Source organism: Coloeus monedula, assembly GCF_965178545.1.
Source record: "Coloeus monedula genome assembly, chromosome: 10".
Taxonomy (NCBI): Eukaryota; Metazoa; Chordata; class Aves; order Passeriformes; family Corvidae; genus Coloeus; species Coloeus monedula.
The window spans coordinates 1,174,175-1,193,577 of NC_138790.1; the positions used below are offsets into that span (position 1 = coordinate 1,174,175).

Here is a 19,403-nt window from a genome sequence, read left to right on the forward strand (position 1 = left end):
AAAGAAAATACCTGCATGATCAGACTTGTGTGCAATCCTGAGGAGGAAAAACTGTCTCTAAATAGTATTTAGAGGTACTATTATCAGAGCTATACTGGCAACAGTTACTTGCTGAAACTTAAAAGTTTTATCCAACACTGTCCTCCCTCTCCAGATGGGAGAGGGCTTGCTCAGTTTTTGTACTTCCAGTGGAAGAGCTTCACCTCTAAAATGTCTCTGCTCTTACTTAGTATATGTGTGATTTCCATTTAAGTGACAGGAGGATAGAAAATGTGCCTCTCCTGTTGCTGTAATCCTGAGTTCATCCTGGAGCATGTGCCAGCAGGGCTGTTGGTGCTGGCCCTGGTTGGGTGACTGGGCAGAGCCCTCTCTGAAGGTACTGCTGTCTCCAGGGCTTGCCCAAACCCAGACACTGCCTCTTACTGGGAAGGAGGGGCAAGGAGGGTTTGGCTGCTTCCTTTGTCTCGGTGTGAGGGATAAGGTGAACCATGGAATGAAAGCTGCAGTGGACCAGCAATCTCTTCCTCCTTGGAAAAGGGGAGCATTGCCCCAATCTGGGGGAGGTCACAGAGCAGCTCCAGCTTCTGAGGGTAACTGGGAGCCCACAGTGAGAACCACTCTGGTCCCACTCACAAGGGGCTGTCGCTTGCTGAGGAAGTCTTGGTGCTTACAGAGAAGGGCACAGCTGGCCTCTCACATCATACTTTCTCTACAGTTTGGCTGTTCATAGTCAACAGATTTTCTTCATGATTTTTTTGTCTAGTTGTTATGCAGTGCTGCAATGTCTGTTTTGTTCTCTATTCCTTTTCCAATGACTTTTTACACTTTCATTCCAGACACAGGTATGCAAACTTGTTGTTTTCTATGGACTCAATCTTACCATACACCTATTCTGGATTTCACCTGCCAGTTAGTCCATCTCAGGAAGTCAGATTGCATTTAGTGTGTGTAGGTAAATCAGCCAGCTTTGTCCTCCACTGTTCACTGCCTTTTTTCCAGGTGTTTTGTGGTTGTTCAGCAAGGAAAACCTTGATGTGTATTGTATGTGTGAACATCGAAGGCGCCTTTCCGGAGTGTTCCAAGGGCTTCCTCTTTGTGTCTCTGCTCCTTTTTTTGGCTTCACTCCATGCTCCCAGATTCCCCCAAGTCAGCCTCTAAGAGTTGATAATTGCAGAGGCATCTGCTTCCTGCTCTCAGCATCCAGAGCCAGGGTTTAAGATGTCTGTCTCCATTAACAATCCGTATTTCTTCCTGGGGATCAGTGCTCAATAGGGACTTTTAATTGCTCCCTATCTGGAGGAGAGATTTGATGTCTTGAAGGGAGAGGAAGGGGTGTAGAATACGGACAGAAATGGGAAAGAAGCACCATTAACATCAAAATAACCACTAGCATGGGAGCAATATGCCCAAGAGGCTGGATTTGGTGTTTCATGCTTTGCTTTCTCTGCTGCACAGCAGTGACATCAACTGCTCCCCCAGTCCTCCTTCAGGCAAATGGGATGTCCTGGAATTAACCATATCTACAGGAAATTATCATCTGTTGAGGGGTCCTTGCTCTTAGTTCACCTGTAAAACCCGTTTTCCCCTTTCCCATTCCAGTTAGGTACCTCAAAGTTAAGTATTTTATGATTGTGCTTAAGGTCCTATTTCTGCAAATCCTTTTTTTCCTTCTCTTGTGGGAATACCCAAGGCCATGCTTTGAAAAGTACTGAATCCAGATCCTTTGAAAAGATGTTTTTCCTATCTCTTGGAAGGTACAGCCCCAGCCCACACTGCTGCAAGCTGTGTTTCACAAGGCATCAGTTGAGACATGGGCTTTGCAATTAAAGAAGTAATTATGGGCCTAATGAACACTTCATGGTAGACATTCCAACACTGAGAACAACAGGAAGAATTCAAAGTTCCTGTTTAGCCACCCTGCTCCCTCTTTGTTTCTGGTCCCAGCAGCTCTGGGGAGACTGTCACCATCTCCATGCAGCTGCAGCACTTGAAGGTCTCTCAAGTTCTGCCTTTTTCAGGTCCTGTTTTGAAAGGTAGGAGACAAAGTTTGTCAGTGGCTTTTCATTCCTGCCCAGTAGTTCTGGAGAAAACTTCTGAAAAGTTGGATCTTGAGTTGTGTCTAACCTGGAAAGTTTCCCAGAATTTTTTTGTGTTTTGACTGCAGAGAGAGGATCTTGAATTTGGGCAGGACTGTTTCCAAGACAAGGTATTAGGAGTTAGCTTAACATCTCCAAGGGTGTTGCAGTCATTCTAGAGGTTTCAGAAGACCTCTCAATTAAAATCCAGGATATACAAGTGCTTTAAAGCTGCTTAAAACATTCCTTTCTGTTTGTAACAGGTACACATCATCCACAGTAACTGGAATACTTCTCCCAACAGAAGTGCTGGGTGTCAGAACTTTGCTCTTGAGCCTTACCTTATGGACAGCAGCCTGAAGGATAAACTGCTGGCGGTTTTGTGTAATTAATTCGGTTCAGTCCCAAGGATAAAATAGTTCTTCAGAGGTGGAAACATTTGGGCAGTTTCCTATAGGAACTTAGGATTTGTACTGAGAAAATACACACATCCATGCATCCATCCATCCATGCATGCATCCATCCAGATGAACAGTGAGCTCTCAGAAAGGGCAGGTTTTTAGGGTCTGATGCTGACCTGTGGCACCAGGTTATATCCAGACCTGCTGTGCCAGGGAAACCCTTGTTCCTGCATGGGCAGGGTGCAAGCTTTGGTGCTGAGACCCATTTAGTGACCATGCTGCACTTGGAAATGAGGAATGATGTGGGAGAGAGATCTGTTGAGGTGCAGATGTATGTTCAGACTTCTTTAAATTCCGAGATTGTCCATGTGAACCAGCCAGCTTACCATAGCTGGATGTGTTTTGGGTTGCTGAGTAGATGGAGTCACTAAGGCTTGACTGAGATCCTGTTACTTCAGCTCCTGATATCTTCATGAAAACAGAAGAATGGATTCAGTGGCAGAAAATGTTTCCAGCCCATGGAGGCGTTCTGCATGTTTCCTGACAGATGTTCTCAGTTGTGATTGCATTTTCCTTCCTCAATGGGACCCAGATACAATTCCAGTGGGAACTTGCTGTCTGTGATGCTCTGCTGGCCTAGCAGGAGGAGGTGCATTCCCTGCTGGGAATGCCCTGTCCTTACAGGAGCTTGGGGAGTGAAGGCACTGTAGCAGGATGAGTCTCTGTGTTGTTGAGACAATGAGAAATCAGGTTGAGAAGTCTCTGTCTCTAGAAATGATGAGTGAAAAGCATTCCTGCTTCCTGGGCAGGTTTGGGATGGAAAAGCTGATGTCGTCACCTGGTGATTGGCCAGGCTTGGTAAAGGGGAGGAGGTGTACCTGAGAGGATTAATTACACTGATTAATTACCAGGTGTTCAATGAGCAGTGAACCCGCACTGCCAAGTGTACACGTGATCCACAGTTCCCGAGGGAGGAATCTGGGTCAGCCTCCCATGCTTTATTCCTTTTTTCCTTCTGGCTGTTGCTGGTGGCTGAACCAGGAGCAAGGATGAATGTTCTCCAGTCTGAACTGCTTCCTGAAAATGAGAGTTGTAAAAGAACCAATTCTAGCTTGTAGAGCTTGAATTTAAGATATTTGGGTGGATAGAAGCATTTCAGTTCTCTGACTTGGGGAAAAAGAGTAGCAACCCTCTATTAAAAACAAATGTTTTAAGAGTAGGTCTTATGAATTTTGTTTTGGTGTTAAAAAGGAATATGAAGAAATTAGGTATTGGGATCCAAGCAGGTGAATGTAACTGTTCATTCTCTCTGAGTTCTGTTTGTATGGACAATAACTTTGTTGCAATATATGTGATACAGAGACTTGTCTTAAATTGCCTGGAACTATTTTGTTAGCAGACAGCATCCTAATGGGTTTGTGAATCTCATTGTTTTAACCTTATGGATGTAGACTCAGTCTCACTAGGCTTGCTGGGAAGAGCCTTTGTTACTTAGGCATCAATACTGAATAAAAGTGGAATTATGTAGCCTCACATTGACACCTAATCACTATTCATATTTAGTTGGAGTCAGCTATGTCCACACGTCCCTTTGTTCTTTCTAGGTTCTTTTCTGATCAACATGCCAAAATTATTATACAAGTTGGATATTTTAGCAGAATTGTAGAGCAAAAACAACAGTTTTCTTACAAACACATTAAGGAAGCACTCTTGGAACTTTCCAAGAGTTTTTAACCTTTTCATACCCACAACACTTGGGATCGGATGGAACAAAGTGTGAAGGTGTATAAAAGATATCTGTAAAGAATTGTGTCTTAAATGTATAGTCCAGAATATCTAATAATACACTTCTTTGTGTATTGGCAGAATTTCAGGGTACCCTCACTGTGTTGTTTGCAAGGGTTCTTTAACTCTCATCTCACATGTACAATGACACTGTTGGGGTCACAGTGGCACCAGAAATCCCCTGTCACAATGTTTGGTGGCACAACAGCCCCATCTCGTAAGTGCTGAATGAAAATCATTCAATACGAGAACTTTCCCATCCAGGAATTTACCACTGCATCATGGTGCCACACTGGTCAGTAAAATGTTCTCTTATACAGATCACCATGTGCTATTCCATTCCCATTCCTATAGCTCTGCTCTAGAGCTTCCCAGCAGCTTGAGGCTTGATTTTTGTCCTCTTAGATCTTTACCAAAAGTCTCCAATCTGTAAACTGCAGCTGGAATACTCATGTGACCAATACTCATGTGACCAATACTGGTGATCAATGCTGTTGGATTTTTAGGTGAAACTGGGACCATTGCACGAGGATGTCACTGGTGAGGATGTAAAATAAGTGTTTGTTGGTTCCTTCCCTGGTGTTAGATACAGATGGAGAGATGTTACACATTCATCTGTGCTGATTAAAAATGTTTAACTGAATAATTATTTTATTCAAAGATGTGCTGCTTTAATAGTGGCAGTTGGAATCTTTTGAAATAATTCAGGTTTCACAGTCAGGGATTTCCCTGCAAGAGATTTCAGGTCTTGCATCTTACAATTTGAAGCTCCTTTTTTAAAATATTCCTGCCTGTGAATCCTGAGGTTCCTCTCCTCTCCTCTCCTCTCCTCTCCTCTCCTCTCCTCTCCTCTCCTCTCCTCTCCTCTCCTCTCCTCTCCTCTCCTCTCCTCTCCTCTCCTCTCCTCTCCTCTCCTCTCCTCTCCTCTCCTCTCCTCTCCTCTCCTCTCCTCTCCTCTCCTCTCCTCTCCTCTCCTCTCCTCTCCTCTCCTCTCCTCTCCTCTCCTCTCCTCTCCTCTCCTCTCCTCTCCTCTCCTCTCCTCTCCTCTCCTCTCCTCTCCTCTCCTCTCCTCTCCTCTCCTCTCCTCTCCTCTCCTCTCCTCTCCTCTCCTCTCCTCTCCTCTCCTCTCCTCTCCTCTCCTCTCCTCTCCTCTCCTCTCCTCTCCTCTCCTCTCCTCTCCTCTCCTCTCCTCTCCTCTCCTCTCCTCTCCTCTCCTCTCCTCTCCTCTCCTCTCCTCTCCTCTCCTCTCCTCTCCTCTCCTCTCCTCTCCTCTCCTCTCCTCTCCTCTCCTCTCCTCTCCTCTCCTCTCCTCTCCTCTCCTCTCCTCTCCTCTCCTCTCCTCTCCTCTCCTCTCCTCTCCTCTCCTCTCCTCTCCTCTCCTCTCCTCTCCTCTCCTCTCCTCTCCTCTCCTCTCCTCTCCTCTCCTCTCCTCTCCTCTCCTCTCCTCTCCTCTCCTCTCCTCTCCTCTCCTCTCCTCTCCTCTCCGGAACTTTTTCACTGAGCAGCCTCTTAGCACTGAATGTGATGTTGTGTTGAACACTGAGGGGACTTGATGCCTTCAGTTACTGAAAATATGCAGAAAAGGACAAGAATCTGTTTTGATGGGTCAAATGCATTAAAATACAGAATAATCCTGGGTATATTGTCAGTTGGTTTTGCTTCACCTCAGGGAAGCTGGGAACAGGCAGCCCAGAGAGGGTGTGGAGTCGCCCTCACTGGAGGTATTCCAGTCCAGACACGATCCTGTGCCCTGTGCTCTGGGAGGGCCCTGCTGGAGCAGGGAGGTGGGACCAGGTGACCTCTGGGCTGTTCCAACCTGACCCATTCTGGGACTGAGTGTCCACTATTGCCCTGCAAACAGACCAGTCCCTTGCTGGCCTTTGGGTTCTGAAGTTTGTCTCTGGGCTGTGTGTAAAGGCAGAGCAGATGGAGCTGCTGTTGGCCAAACCCCGAGAATGTTGTTTAAAGTAGGTAGTCCCTTGGTCTTCCTATGCACAAAGCATGAAATGACTGTGGATACATGGCTGGTGTACCTGGGAGAAAGTCTTCATAAGTAACTTTCTCTCTGTAGGATGCTGAGATGCCACATGTTGCATGTTGATCCTTTCCAGTTGGTGAGAAACAAGCAGTAGAAACAAGCTGGGTTTATTCTTAGTGTGTTTCTTGGCTCTGTTGTCCTGTTGTTTTCTGTGGAGAATAAGAGGGCTGGATTGTCAGCAGCAAAGCTTCCTAAAATAAGTATGATAATTGTATATATACACATAAATAAAAAATACTAAAAAAATAAATTCTGCAAAGCTTTTTATAATCTCAAATATTTGTGCAACTAGGGGAGACTGGTACATGTTTATTTTGACAACATTAAAAAGTGTGGTGGGAAATTTCCCAGGTAATTAGGACATAAAACTTCTTGTAACCAGTGTGTATGTCTGGAACTGCAGTCACTGAACAGTCAGGCTGGTGCTGCTTTCAGGGCTGTCTCAGGAGCTGAGGTGCAGGAAGGTTTTGCTCTAATTTCAATTCACCTACCCCAAATCAGAGGGCTGTAATTCATCATAGTGCAGGTAAAACAGGGTCTGGCTTAGGTTTTTAGGGCCAATATAGCACATGTGCTTTGGAAAAGAATGCTCATTCAATCCTTCCCTCTGCTCAGCTCCCTTTATCTCATGGAAGTAACTTAGTTTACCCCTTTCCAAACTAAAATACCCATGTTTTCTTTTAATACCACCATAGTTCCTGCCACTAAAATGTGCTGGTAAAAGTAACTGAAAGCTTTAGAACGTTATAGTTTTGTAACTTACCACAGAGATTAAATAACTGGATGTGCTTGCAGAAGAGAACTTGCCACAGAATCATGGAAAGGTTTGGGTTGCAAAAAGATCATCTCATTCCAGCCCTCTGCCTTGGCTTAGGGAACCTTCCACTGGAGTGCAAGGGTTTCTTTTGCTGACTTATTTGGGATTCTCTGTCACAAGTGTCACACACACTGACAGAGTCTATAGCGTGTGTTTGACTGCAAGACAAAGGACGTGATGACTCCCCCTGAATCAGTTCCAGGGGACTGTGCCCTGTCCAGGCTGGCACCGTGTTCCCTCCCTGCTCCCTTGGACTCAGAGCTGGGAGAAGAGGCAAGTCAGCTGCACTGGTGGTAAGACAACACTGAGGCAACTCCTGGAGTAATCCCTGTCAGTGGCCATGTTTGGTTTTGGTATGTTTTCCCCCCCATTCTTTTATTGGTTTTGTCCCAAATATTCTGGAGGCAAATTGCAGAAGTTTTATTCCTGTTACTCCTATTTATTCCAATTGCACTGACCTTTTATTTCTTTTCCATGGGGATTTGGCTCAGAACTATCACTCATGCCTTCAACTTTTAATGAACTGCTTTTAATGGTCTTGCTCTGTATCCAAAAAGGTTTTGGTGGAAGGGAGAGCACTGAGTGCAGAATCAGGAGTGCTCCTTTAAGTAACAAAGTGGAGAGAAGCTGTGCTGAAATCCAGTGTTAACTCTCTCTTCTTTTCTCACTTGTTTGCAGGATGCTACAGTTATCTCCCACCTCATGGCACTGCTCAGTAGGTCTCAATACACACAAGAATACATATGTCAGATCTTCTCCCACTGCTGCAAAGTAAGAAAGACACTTCATGTTCTCTATGCAACCTGTGGTTCTGGCCTGTAAGAACTGTGTGTGTGCTGCCTTTTGTGGCAGGAATTTTGGGCCAGTGATGACTGAGCTGGTACTGCTCTGCATTTGCTGCAGATTTGTCAGGATCGATACATGCTGCTCTGCAGTACAAGAAAATATGCAAATCTATGGGGGTTTTATAGGCTTTGGCTACTAAACAAAGCCAACAGTCTGGGCAAGTAGCAGTCTTCACTATTAGCACTATAAATCTTGGAAGACTTCTGGTTTTCCTCTGAAAGTCTCAGGACAGTGTGAGCACCTCTTTGCAGAGGTTGTGCAGCCACTGTCAGCAGTTTTAAACACAGATACTGTTCTCTAAGAGGTGCTGTTGTTGAGAGGAAAAGAAATGCTCTTCTCAGCTGAGCTCTATCAGTTACAGGTTCATCCAGATACATGTTCATTCCTGCTATGTAATGCAAGTCTGTTGATATGAGAAAACTGATTTAAAACCAGCAGCAACCCCACCCCAAACATAGTTTTGTCTTTCCCTCCCCCCACTCCAAGTTTCCACACAGCAATGGTTTTTATTGTTGCAGTTTTTTGGGAGTTACTGTACCAGTGAGTTATACAATAACTGTATCAAAATAATTCAGGGTAGGAAATGAGATTTTTGCAGTGTCTTTCCCTTTTAGTAACAATTTAAAACTAAAGGATCGTAGACTATGAGAAAGTTCCTAAGTTTGTGAATTTGTAAGTATTTGCCTTGAAAAATATCTTTCTACCTTATCACTTACAATGAGTCCTCTGGAACTGTGAGTTATTCCTTTGTTAAATATCTGTGTTCCTCTGCCTTGACTGTTATTTTTGTACACTCATCTCATTGCCTTTCTTCTGCTAAGTGAAGCTGAGGACTGAAAACTGCCCGTTTAGTGGGGTATAAAGATAGAACTCAGCTGCTAATATTTAGAGAAATGTTTAAAGCAAACAGAAAGACAAAATCCTACACTGGACCGTGGAAGTTCACATATATACCTAATAGTGGAAAAAAAATTGGTATGTTAGGAACAAAAATGCACCAGTGAGGCATCTCCTGTCGAAGTGGCCCTTGAAAGTCTCCTTTAATAGGCTGAGGAGCTCGAACAGGTGAAAAATCAGGCCATGCTGGCCTACAAGAAAAATAACCCAGGACTAATTATAGGGTGGTAGAGGAGTCAGTTTATACAATCAGGGGCTGGCTCTGGGACTATAAACCCTGTTGGCTGGGAGAGAACAGAAAACAGTTACTGTCATCTTTTTCCAAAGGAGTTATTACCTTTGCAGCTCCAGCAACTCCCGGTGACTTGCACATCTGAAATGTTGTTAACAGAGCAAATGGCACAGTCACTTCACAAGTGAGGAAGGTCTTCTGAGTTCACCATTTCATTTTGAGTGCCTCCTCCACCCCCCAAATCTCTCTCAAATTCTACAGTGGATATCTGGAAAAAATCAAGTTTTTGGAAAGAAGTTGTTGGCTGTGTGAACAGAGAGAAATATGGCTGCACAAGAAAGGCAGGGTGATGGGTATGAGTGTTAGGAAATGCTTGCATTTGCAGAGTAAACAGCTGCATAACAAAGAAGAATATTTGAGGCTGAGTAAACAGATCATCACAAACGTTAAATTGATCAAGAACTCATTTCTCTTGCCCAGGCGAATGCAGCTGTTCAGCAAAAATCTGAAATGTCCTCTTCCTTCTATTTTGTTTGGTTTTGGGGTTTCAGGTTTATAAGGTCAGTTATTGTATTTTCAGACAGAACAAAATACATCTAATATGGTGAAGACAAATTTGCAGGGTATTTTCTGACTTAAATGAATAGGCAAAGTACATTCTTAAAATTAAAAAAAATAATATATACTGAAAGTTTCAGTATTCACTACATTTTAAATGAAGACTCCATCTTCCTCCAGAAGGCCCTGAGTGAGAGAGCCTTTCTTACTTTTCTCCCTGAAGCAATAAGTTACCGTAAATAAGCCTTTGTATTTAGGTAAGGCTTAGGATATGCTCGAAGAGGCATTGATGCTTTTATTTCTCTTTTTCCTCATCTTAGTAGATGTATTAATTGAACTAATAGTGACTTCTCACAGCTCCTGCCTTGTCCCTGTGCTGTTCTCAGCTCACATCTGGTGCAGCCAGTTGTTTCACTGCCTTTCCAGCATCTTTGGTTGGCTTCTCAGGTTCTGCCTTGCCTGCTCCCTGGAGCAGCTCAGCCCGGTTGTCTAGAGCTAGGAAATCCATCATTTGGGTTCCTAGCATATTGCTGCTGCTTTCTGCTTTTGCTGCTCTCTTTTGCTGCTTCTCCCTGCACGTTTAGAGTTGAAATGAATGGCTGAGGAGCATTGCCCCTGGAGAAGAGCCATCCTTAGCAAGGGAAAGTGTTGATTTACAGGGGAGCAGATGCCGTTCTTAACATACAGAGCCAGGATTCTATCAACACAAGCAAATACGTAAACTGAAATCAGGCTGATGTACCTGGGATGTGAGAATGCAAGTCAAAATTCATGTTTTAAAAGTTTCTCTATCTCAGTTCATTTGTTTTCAGAGCAAGTGGTGTGAGTAGGTAGAATTTACTGTTTTAATGGTCAAATTAAAGAGGTAAGGTATATGTTTGGAAACTTCTGGAATTTATATTTGAAAGTGGTGACGTCTCTGCATAAGTAATTATTTCACTGCCAGTTGAAAATTAAAGTCTGGTGTCTGGGAAGGGTCCAGGATAAAGCCTTGTAACCAAGGCAGCTTCCCCCAGGCCTCTTCTCTTGGGTGACCTTAGGCTGCTGCCTAGGGGACAAAGGCACTTAGGTACCTGCTTCTCATTGTGGAATGGGCTGTTACACTGTGCTATCCTAATGTTCCCTTGAAAACTGGTGTTTTATGATGGAAAATTGTGCAAGACGTGGTGTCTATTCCTGACATACATCAGTCATTTGTATTTGGAGAGCAAGATCACTGTCAGAGGAGTGGAGCTCTGTCACTGTACCCAAGGTGGAACAAAAGCAGGCAGCCTTGCTGTTAAACTGGGGCCTGAACTGCTTGGAAATGCTGCATCATATTCTCAAGTTTTCACCTTTATATTTGCAGCTGTCCCTCTTTATGGGTTAGTGCTTACCTGGTTGTGCTGGTTGGTGTGTGCAAACACAGCGTGTACAGATGAAATATTTCATGTACATCCAGTTGTGCAGCTCAGATACACACCCAGGTGTCACCTCTGTACAGGCATCTGTCCTGCTTGCACAGAATCTGCCACCTGCATCCCTTGGAGGAATCGCTAATAGTTGAGAATTACTAAATCTAGGGCAGTATGATTTCTTTTACTTTAAACTCACTCATTTTTTTCACATATTTCAATATCTGTTCTTCAGCTCCAACACTGGCATAGCTGCGGCTTTAACTCATTGCCTCAGCCACTTCTGTGTGCCAATGTAAGTGGTTTTCCTCCTTCAACCCTGCTGTTTTAATTGCATTTTTTGGTAGAAAGCTCTTGGTGGCAGTAGCAGCTGAAGCATCTCTTAAAGCACCAGATATGTTACATCTGAAAGTAATTTTATGCTTTTTTCTTAGAGGAAGAGATAGTCTAAAAATGTTCTTTTGACTGCAAGAGGAGTCTGATTTCAGCTGTATCTCAGATTTGAAGATAATGTGTCACTGATGCCTGCCAGGGTGTAAGAGGTGCCATAAACTCAGCCAGGTTTGAACAAGAGATAGGGAGTGAAGAGTCTTTCTTCACTTGCAGATTAATCAAGGAAGTGCAGGGAGGGATGATAAATGCTGTGGCATCCTATAAGCTGAATTTGAATGTGCATAGCCTGTGCTTAATGCAGAGGTGACCAGAGCTGTGAACCTACTTTTAAAGAGAGGTTTGCAAGTCACAGATCAGCTTTGGCAAGAGACTGCTGAGGGCTGCAGGTATTGACATTTCATGTTGTTTTTTTCAACCTCATTGAAGTTTTTTCAACCTTGTCATGCTACAGAAATTCTGAGACCTTTCTCCTGCAAATTTAATATTTGTATTTAATTCCAAAGGCTGTTTTGGAAAAAATACTGACATATCAGCCATTGCCAACTTAGATCTTGAAGTCAATAAATAGGTGATGGCTGGCTGGATTTATAGCCAAATATGCTTGAAACTAAAATAATAAATAATAAGGAACTGGAGGAAAATGTGACTCTCCTCTCTGTCTGGAACCAGTTTTAGAAGAAATCCCTTCCCTTCTGCAGTTAGAATTGTCGAAAATGCTTAATATTAGCAGTGAAGAAGACATTAGTGATTGGTTATATTTTATGTGATTTGTAGAGAAAATCAGGAGCTCTCAGCTGCTTCCAATAGGAAGGGTAGAAACAAAAGTTCTCTATCCATGTTTCTTCATTTGTGAGAACTAGTGTCATTGCCTGTTGAAGGAGAGAGTGGATATGATTACCAGACAAGGACAAACACTGTAAAAATATCAGTTGAAGTTGTTTATGTAAAAAAAAAATTAAAATTGTTATGCCAGCTGATTACAAAGTAAATGTTAGGAAATGTGTCTTAAATGTTTAACAGTGAATTGCAGATAGTGGAAACCTCTTACATGTTGTTTTCAAAACCCTGTGTTATGTTTCCTTTGAAGGGTCCAGATCACCAGACAATCTTATTTAACCATGGAGCTGTTCAGAATATTGCACATCTGTTGGTCTCCACCTCCTACAAAGTAAGACATTACAACTACTCTTATGTTTAACATGTACTTATCAAAGGAATTCAAATGGAGATTGTAAAAACCATGACTGTGCCTGTGAGCCAAAGCTATAAACAGGTACAATGTGTATTTGTAGAATAACAGTTGCTTTTACTTGTTGTATTCTGTCAAAACCAGAGCTGTTGCACTGTGAAGTTAAAGCAGCAATAATGGAAACAGGGCTGGCTGGCGTTGCTCCAAAGGGGAACAGGCACTTGGCAACCCAAGTGGTCTGATTTGTTGAACAGTAAATGAGAATAAGAAGTTAAGCTGAAGAGAAGCAAATGTGGTCTGTCCTAAAAAGCAAGTCATACCTGTAAAAACAGATGGTCGTGGAATGTGTGGAGGCCACCAGCTGCCCGTGTGTTGTGCTCCCTGAATTCCTGAGTCTCAGCTCCCTTCTCTGTTCTGTTTTGGAAGTCCATCCTGGACTATCTGAAAGCACCACCTCAGAGGACAAGCATCACGCTCTACCTGTAACTTGGTGGCCAGGAGGGTCAGCTCCTTCTCAGTCCTTCCACTTGCAAAGACAAGGACACAGTTTAAATATGTGCAGCTGTAGAAGGGCAAGTCAAAGACTAGTATCTAAACTAATGTAGGTTCTCTGATCTGGGAAGGTTCATCTTCCCTGTGTCAAAAAAGAAATTTTAAAGATTTCAGAAACTAGGCAGTCATGAAACATTGATTAAATCAAAACTTTGGACTGAAGAAGGAGGAGCCAAGATGAAGAAATTTGTCAATCCTTTTCATCCAGGTGGTACCTGAGGCTATGTAATGGCGGTAAAACTTCCGGTGTATATTTGTTTTAAGATTAGTTTGGAATCACTTCAGCTGGATGGTTCTCTTTAGACATTTTATTAAGCCCATGTTTAAAGGATTCTGAAACATAAATCTCAAGGGCACATATTTCTGATTCTCTAAGATACTTACGAGTCCTGAAAAGCTCTGTTGCTTTTTACACATTTGGGAGGCATCACAAACAAGACCAGTATTTCCTGCTTAGTTCCCAAGTTTTATCCTTGCTGGTTTTCTTCACCGGGTTTACAACATCCCCTACAGAAGGATAGTTCCAACAGGAGATGACAAAAGTCAGGGCGTGAGTTAGATGTTTCCGTCTGCCTTTTGTTCTCCATCTCCATTTCTTGTTGATTATACAGCATTGTTTTCTAAGAGCCTACCCAGCAGTACAGCCCAGTTGTGCTTTGAGGTCAGTGTTGATATTTTATATTATTATGCTTTTACACAGGTCCGAATGCAGGCATTGAAATGCTTCTCAGTTCTAGCCTTTGAAAACCCCCAGGTATCCATGACTCTGGTAAATGGTGAGTGCAATGCTGCTGCTGCTGGTTTGACACCCACTTTTTGCCTGGCTGGATGAGAATGACTTGGAGCTCTCTCTCTTTGCAGTGTCTGTTGATGGAGAATTGTTACCACAGATTTTTGTGAAGATGTTACAAAGGGACAAGCCCATTGAAATGCAGCTCACGTCAGCCAAATGGTAATTGTCTTCAGGAATTGGGGAAATAGCAGGGAGTTTAATCCTTGCTGTTTAACTGCTCCCTTCTTGCTTATTCCAAAGTAATATGGGATGTAAAATCTTAGGAATAATTAGAGTTACTGTTTGCATTGTCTAAAACCTTGAACGAATGGCTCTCACCCCATTTTATAATGTAACTTTCACTCTTTGCTGCACATAAACAGGGAAAAATATTGCTGGGCAGCAGTTTTGTGAGGAATGTGTGTTCAGCCATATGGGTTTTCACAAGTATCTTGGATTTTATGGTAAGTTTTGCTTTGAACAGGCAGAGCACAGTCCTGAGCTGTCATCCTTGGTGGCTGTGCTGTGTTGGAGACCATGCACCAAGATGATGGAGAGCAGAGTTAGTCCCTCTTCCCAGCTGTTTTAAATAAAATAGATTTTTCTTCAGGCTTCATGTGCTCATACAGCAGAATTAATGTTATTAATTAATTTTGTACTTCAGCTTCCCTGCTGGTGTGGGCACATATGTGTGTTCATATTCATAATGACTTTCTCCCCAGTGACAAAATGTGACCCAGTTCCATAATAGCAGCACCCGGGTTATGCTCACTCCATAAGCTGGGATTGACACCCTTTAGGACCATTTTCCTTTTCTTGTGTTGATAATAATGGAATAAATCATTCCAGGGGGTTAAAGAGAGAAAATTACCCATTGCTATAAACTACTAAAATCAAGTTTAACTCAGGAGTTTGGTTGCTGAGGTATCTGATTATTCCTTTAGTTTTTGATGGCTTTTTTTTTGACAAGGAGCAGTGAGTTCTCTGAGTTCACCAAACAATTTCTCAGCCACTTGTATCAGTACAGGTCTCTTGATTCTGGTTGAGGAACAGGTGGGGTAGGTAGGACCTGTGACTCTGCTCATGCTGCCAGGTTGTGATGCCCTAACTCAATCACGAGTTTCAGTGATGTGCATGTGTATGAGGGGTGTTCTTGAGTAATCCCACTCCATGTAGGAGGTCTGTCTTGGGACCTCCCAGCTTCTCTTCCAACCACAATTGGCCCAAGCAGTCTGGTTTTACTGGTTTTGTTAGGCAATTCTTAGTGAAAAAGGCAGGTTAAACTAATTGCACTGCAGCAGTCTCATTTCTGATTGATCTATGTGTTTCTCTAAGAAGTCAGAAAATACACAGAGAATGACATATTTAAAATTAATTTTTGTTACTAATCTCGAGATACAAAGCAGTTGACAAGTCATAAAGACAGGTTGGAGTTAAAAGAATTGTTCTGAGATGGTCGCTCCCAGGTCTACTGGTGTTCTTTGCTGATTGAAGGAATTGGGTACACAACCCATCTTCTGCTGTTGTTTTGCAGTACTTTGGCTCAGCTGGACCTTTTAAAGCATGAAAGTAAGTGATGTAGTGAAAAGCAACAAAAGAAAATTGTGGGAAAATGGCAGACAAACCAGTATCTTGAATTTCAGATTGGATTTCTAATCAGTCCACAGGCACTCATCCTTCTTAGGGCTCTCAGTTTTACAGCAGTTCTGGAGTTTGCAAAGCCTTGCTGGTTTTTCTGCTGTAGGTCCATCCCTTACCTGATTGCCTCCAAGCCAGACTCTCTCTTCCTTTTTCCTAATGAGAGTAGTAGGTGAAATTGTCACAGATCATCTTTTTTTCTGCTTGTAAATTAGCTTTCACTCCTGTCTTGCCAGCTTCAGTCAGTTAATCTGCAGTTCCTCTGATTTATCATTAGACTCCTTGGAATACAGATCTAGAAGGGTTTTTTCCTTTTGAACCTTCTCTAAAATTTCTATTTGAATCCAGACTGGCATACAAGACTAAGTTCCCTTTTTTCCCCATCAACAATTGAAGTAGATTTGGAAGATTCAAGGCAATATCTCTTGATTGAAATGGAGCAAAGATCCTTCCCTTGAGCAGCAGTGTTGGCACAGAGGGAAGAGCAGGAAGCCCCTTGGGAGAGTGCTCTGCAGCTGCAAGTGGAGGAGTAACCTTTTCTGCTAAAATCACCAGAATTGCTTCCAGCTAAGCCAAGCCTATGTTACCTGAAGTAAAAAATTACTTTCTTTCATTTCTGAAATAGAGCTACTTTGCCTGGCAAATAGGGTCTCACTGGACTAAGTGGCAAGCTGCAGGATGGGTGCTTTCCTCCTCATTGTGCAAGTGTGAAAATGAGTTTCCTGCTGCCAGCTGCAAGGCTTGGGCAGTAAAAATTTAGCAGATGATCTCTGTGCTAACATTCGAGTCTTATCTGTTACTTTCTGAGAAATAATATATAAAGAGACTTCTGATTGTGGGGTTTTTAGCTGTGGCTAAAGAACAGGGATCAGTGTTGTTGCCTTGAAGAGGTGAAAGAACTCACTCTGGGCCCTTGGAAGGAGTTCAGGGATGTGGTGAAACACACCATGGTTATATGAGCATGTTGCTTGCTACTCCTTAGCTGAGCAGTTCTGATTGACCCTGTGTACAACTTCAGCCTGCCCAACTGAGGGTCCAAGCATGTTAAAGTTTAAAGTCACCTTTACTGAAATACAGTTGTATTTTTTAACCTCCACTGTGGCATGGTAAAAACCAGTTCCAATGGTTAGTTCAGAAGCTAAAACAAAAGCTATTGGTGCACAGCAGTTCCCCTCCAGCTCCATTGCACTGCTTGTAGCAGAGCAGGTAAAAACTAAACCACTTCAAAGTAAAACACTTTTTTGGTGGGTGAACTATTTTGCATCTCTGGTAGCTTGGGGCACTTTACAAGTACATTAACAAAGAACTTGGCATTTGTCTGATGCTGTGTGCCAGTGGGACCTTGGGGTTGTCATATCCACTATGAGCTGTTGTCTAATAAGGAACAAATGCTGGCTTGGTGCAGTGTCAGAGCCTTGGCTGGGCTCATCATTAGTGAGGGTGTGCTGGTTCCTGCAGTGTGTAAAACCCTGCCTGTGGACAGGCAGCACAGCAATTCCACCTCTCCTGGGCTGGGGCAGGGCCTGGGTGTCTGTGCCTGAGCTGTCAGGCTTCCAGCCCTGTGCTGGTTCTCTCCTGATGGCCGCACACCCCAGGGGCAGGTACTTACAGGAAGGTCTGGGTGTGTTGCACCTTTACCTTAGTGCAGGTTGTTCCTTTTGGGTTTGGGGCTCAGTGAAGGCAGTGGTTTGACCCTTTGTGGCTGATGGGTGCTGTGTGTATTGATCAGTGCTCCAGCAAGGGGTCCTGCGCTGCGAACCTGCTTGAAACTGCACCTGTAGGAGTTTGTGTGCCCAAGCCTAGTAAGCTCTGGTGCATTTAAATCAAACACAGGGGAGGATGTTTCATTAGGACAGGGGCTCTGCAGCAGCTGAAGTGCATCAAAGCCGTGGTAGGTGACTGTGTCCTGTTGTGTTGTTGCAGCCTTACTTCCATGTGCAGAGCCGGAGCAATACGGACGGACGATCCCTGCATCGTTCTGAAGGTGAGCTGTGTCCTGCTTCAACCACCTTGTAAATATGGAATAATTCTTCTTCTTGTGTTAGCTACGACAGCTGCTTAAACAGTTCTCTGTTCAGAAAGCTTGCTCATGTAGGTCTATCCTGGTTTTATTTTCTCATATAAAAAGTAGCACAAAATCTGTTGCACCAAAGATTTCAAAGCACCAAGGTCTCCGGACTTTTTTTTTAATTTAAAAAAATAGTTCCCTGGTTTCCCTTTGTTTCCAAGTAATAGATGAAAAATCTGCATGTTGGCTGAGACAAAGGCCCACCCCTCCTGTCTTTTTGTGCAAGAAAGTGCAGTGTACAATTCATTCCAATGTGCATATTGGCATCTGTTCTGCACAGGCACCTGGTGCTGCACAGCTGAGGAAGCCAAGCTGCATCCTTCTCCCTCATACTCTTCCTTAGCTTTGTTCCAAATTGACACTCCAATTCTCTGCTCTCCTTTCTCCCTCCATACAATACCTGCAGACTGGGGGCTACAATTCCTTTCTCCCAACCCATCTCTGCTGCAAAGCTCTTTCTTCTTTGGAAGTCTCTTCCCTTGATACATCCCCTGCACTGTGCTGCACCCTGGGCCACACCCTGGTCCCAGTCAGGACGTGTGTGTTGCAGAGCTGTTGTGCCCTGGGACAGGGAGCAGGGCCTGCTGGCAGTGGCAGGTCTTTGCTGGGAGCTGGACGCTGCCCTGTGGAGCTGCACGTGCTGGGCTGCACAGGCCCTGTGGAAAACCACCATCCTTTCAGACCTTTGGGAAGGGATTTGCTTGGGCCAGCCTCACAGCAACAACAGCATTTTTTTCCTCATGGAAGCTGCTTCAGCACAAATCCATGTTTGAGGCTGTGGAATTAAATGTGTTGATGTACTTGAGATTAGACAAAAGAGTGAGGAGAGAAGGAAGGCACAGAACCTTTGCCTTGCTCAAACCACCCCAGTGATTCCTCTTCCGGGAGCTCATAGTTCCAGGATAACATGGTGTCCCTGTGGTTAATCCAGCCACAAATCCTTTGACCTCTGCTGAACTAAAGTGGTGGCCCCTTCAGCATTCAGGAGTTATTGACCCTTTGCTATCAAACTTTCTGCATTTGGGGACCAGTCAGTGTTGTGTGCTTCCAAAATGGTTTTAATTTACTTTCATTGCTCAGTTTGAGTAGCAGGTTGGCCTGTAACGTGGGAAAAAATAAAATCCCTTGACAAAGGCAAGGAGACTGATAAATAATGGATTTGATGGGAAGAGAAATGATTTCTCTGGAATCCTAATAATGAAACAGATAACCCAGACACATCCCAGCCATACCATGGAAATTAGATACTCCATCTTCACAGTCCATTTCCAGACTTTCATCTGCTGGCCAGGTGTGCATTGTGGGTTGCCATCTTACACCCCTACACAGCCCCCTCCTCTTGTGCATTAATTGCACTGTACTGACCTGTAGGTCCAGTGGAACAGTTAAAATGTCTGTCAGAATTCTTGCTTTTGTTAAACTTTAAGCACGTGGAATTGCTTAGTGTCGAATGAGATTTGTGTTTCTTGGGTGCATGCAGCCAGTGATTTACCAATGCCCAGCCCTTGAATTCCAAGAAATAGCTTATTTCAGGCCATTTGACCTTGGAAAGAATTAAGAAGTACATTGTCTTTGTGATTTAGACATGGAATTCCACTTCTTTTCTTTCTCACTCCACATGAATGTAATTTTTTGAGAGCCTATGTGCAGTCTTCCCTGCTGCCTCAAGGCCAGGTGTGCAGAAGGGGCTGTTTTGGCTCACTGGATTAACTGCAAGATTCACAACCTCAGTGATAATCCCTGAGGTG

At 43.6% G+C, this 19,403-nt stretch overlaps 1 protein-coding gene across 3 annotated transcripts in view; it reads left to right on the top strand.

The window, feature by feature from the left end:
- ARMC8 (armadillo repeat containing 8) overlaps positions 1 to 19,403 on the top strand; it is a 64,016-nt gene that overhangs the window by 26,478 nt on the left and 18,135 nt on the right. For 2 of the 3 annotated variants that reach the window (XM_082287709.1, XM_082287710.1), the window contains 5 exons: positions 7,795 to 7,887; positions 12,524 to 12,604; positions 13,878 to 13,953; positions 14,039 to 14,129; positions 17,511 to 17,571. In XM_082287709.1, coding sequence (XP_082143835.1) covers positions 7,795 to 7,887; positions 12,524 to 12,604; positions 13,878 to 13,953; positions 14,039 to 14,129; positions 17,511 to 17,571 — 402 coding nt within the window. The remainder of the gene's footprint in view (positions 1 to 7,794; positions 7,888 to 12,523; positions 12,605 to 13,877; positions 13,954 to 14,038; positions 14,130 to 17,510; positions 17,572 to 19,403) is intronic. The other variant, XM_082287711.1, reaches the window with a different exon arrangement.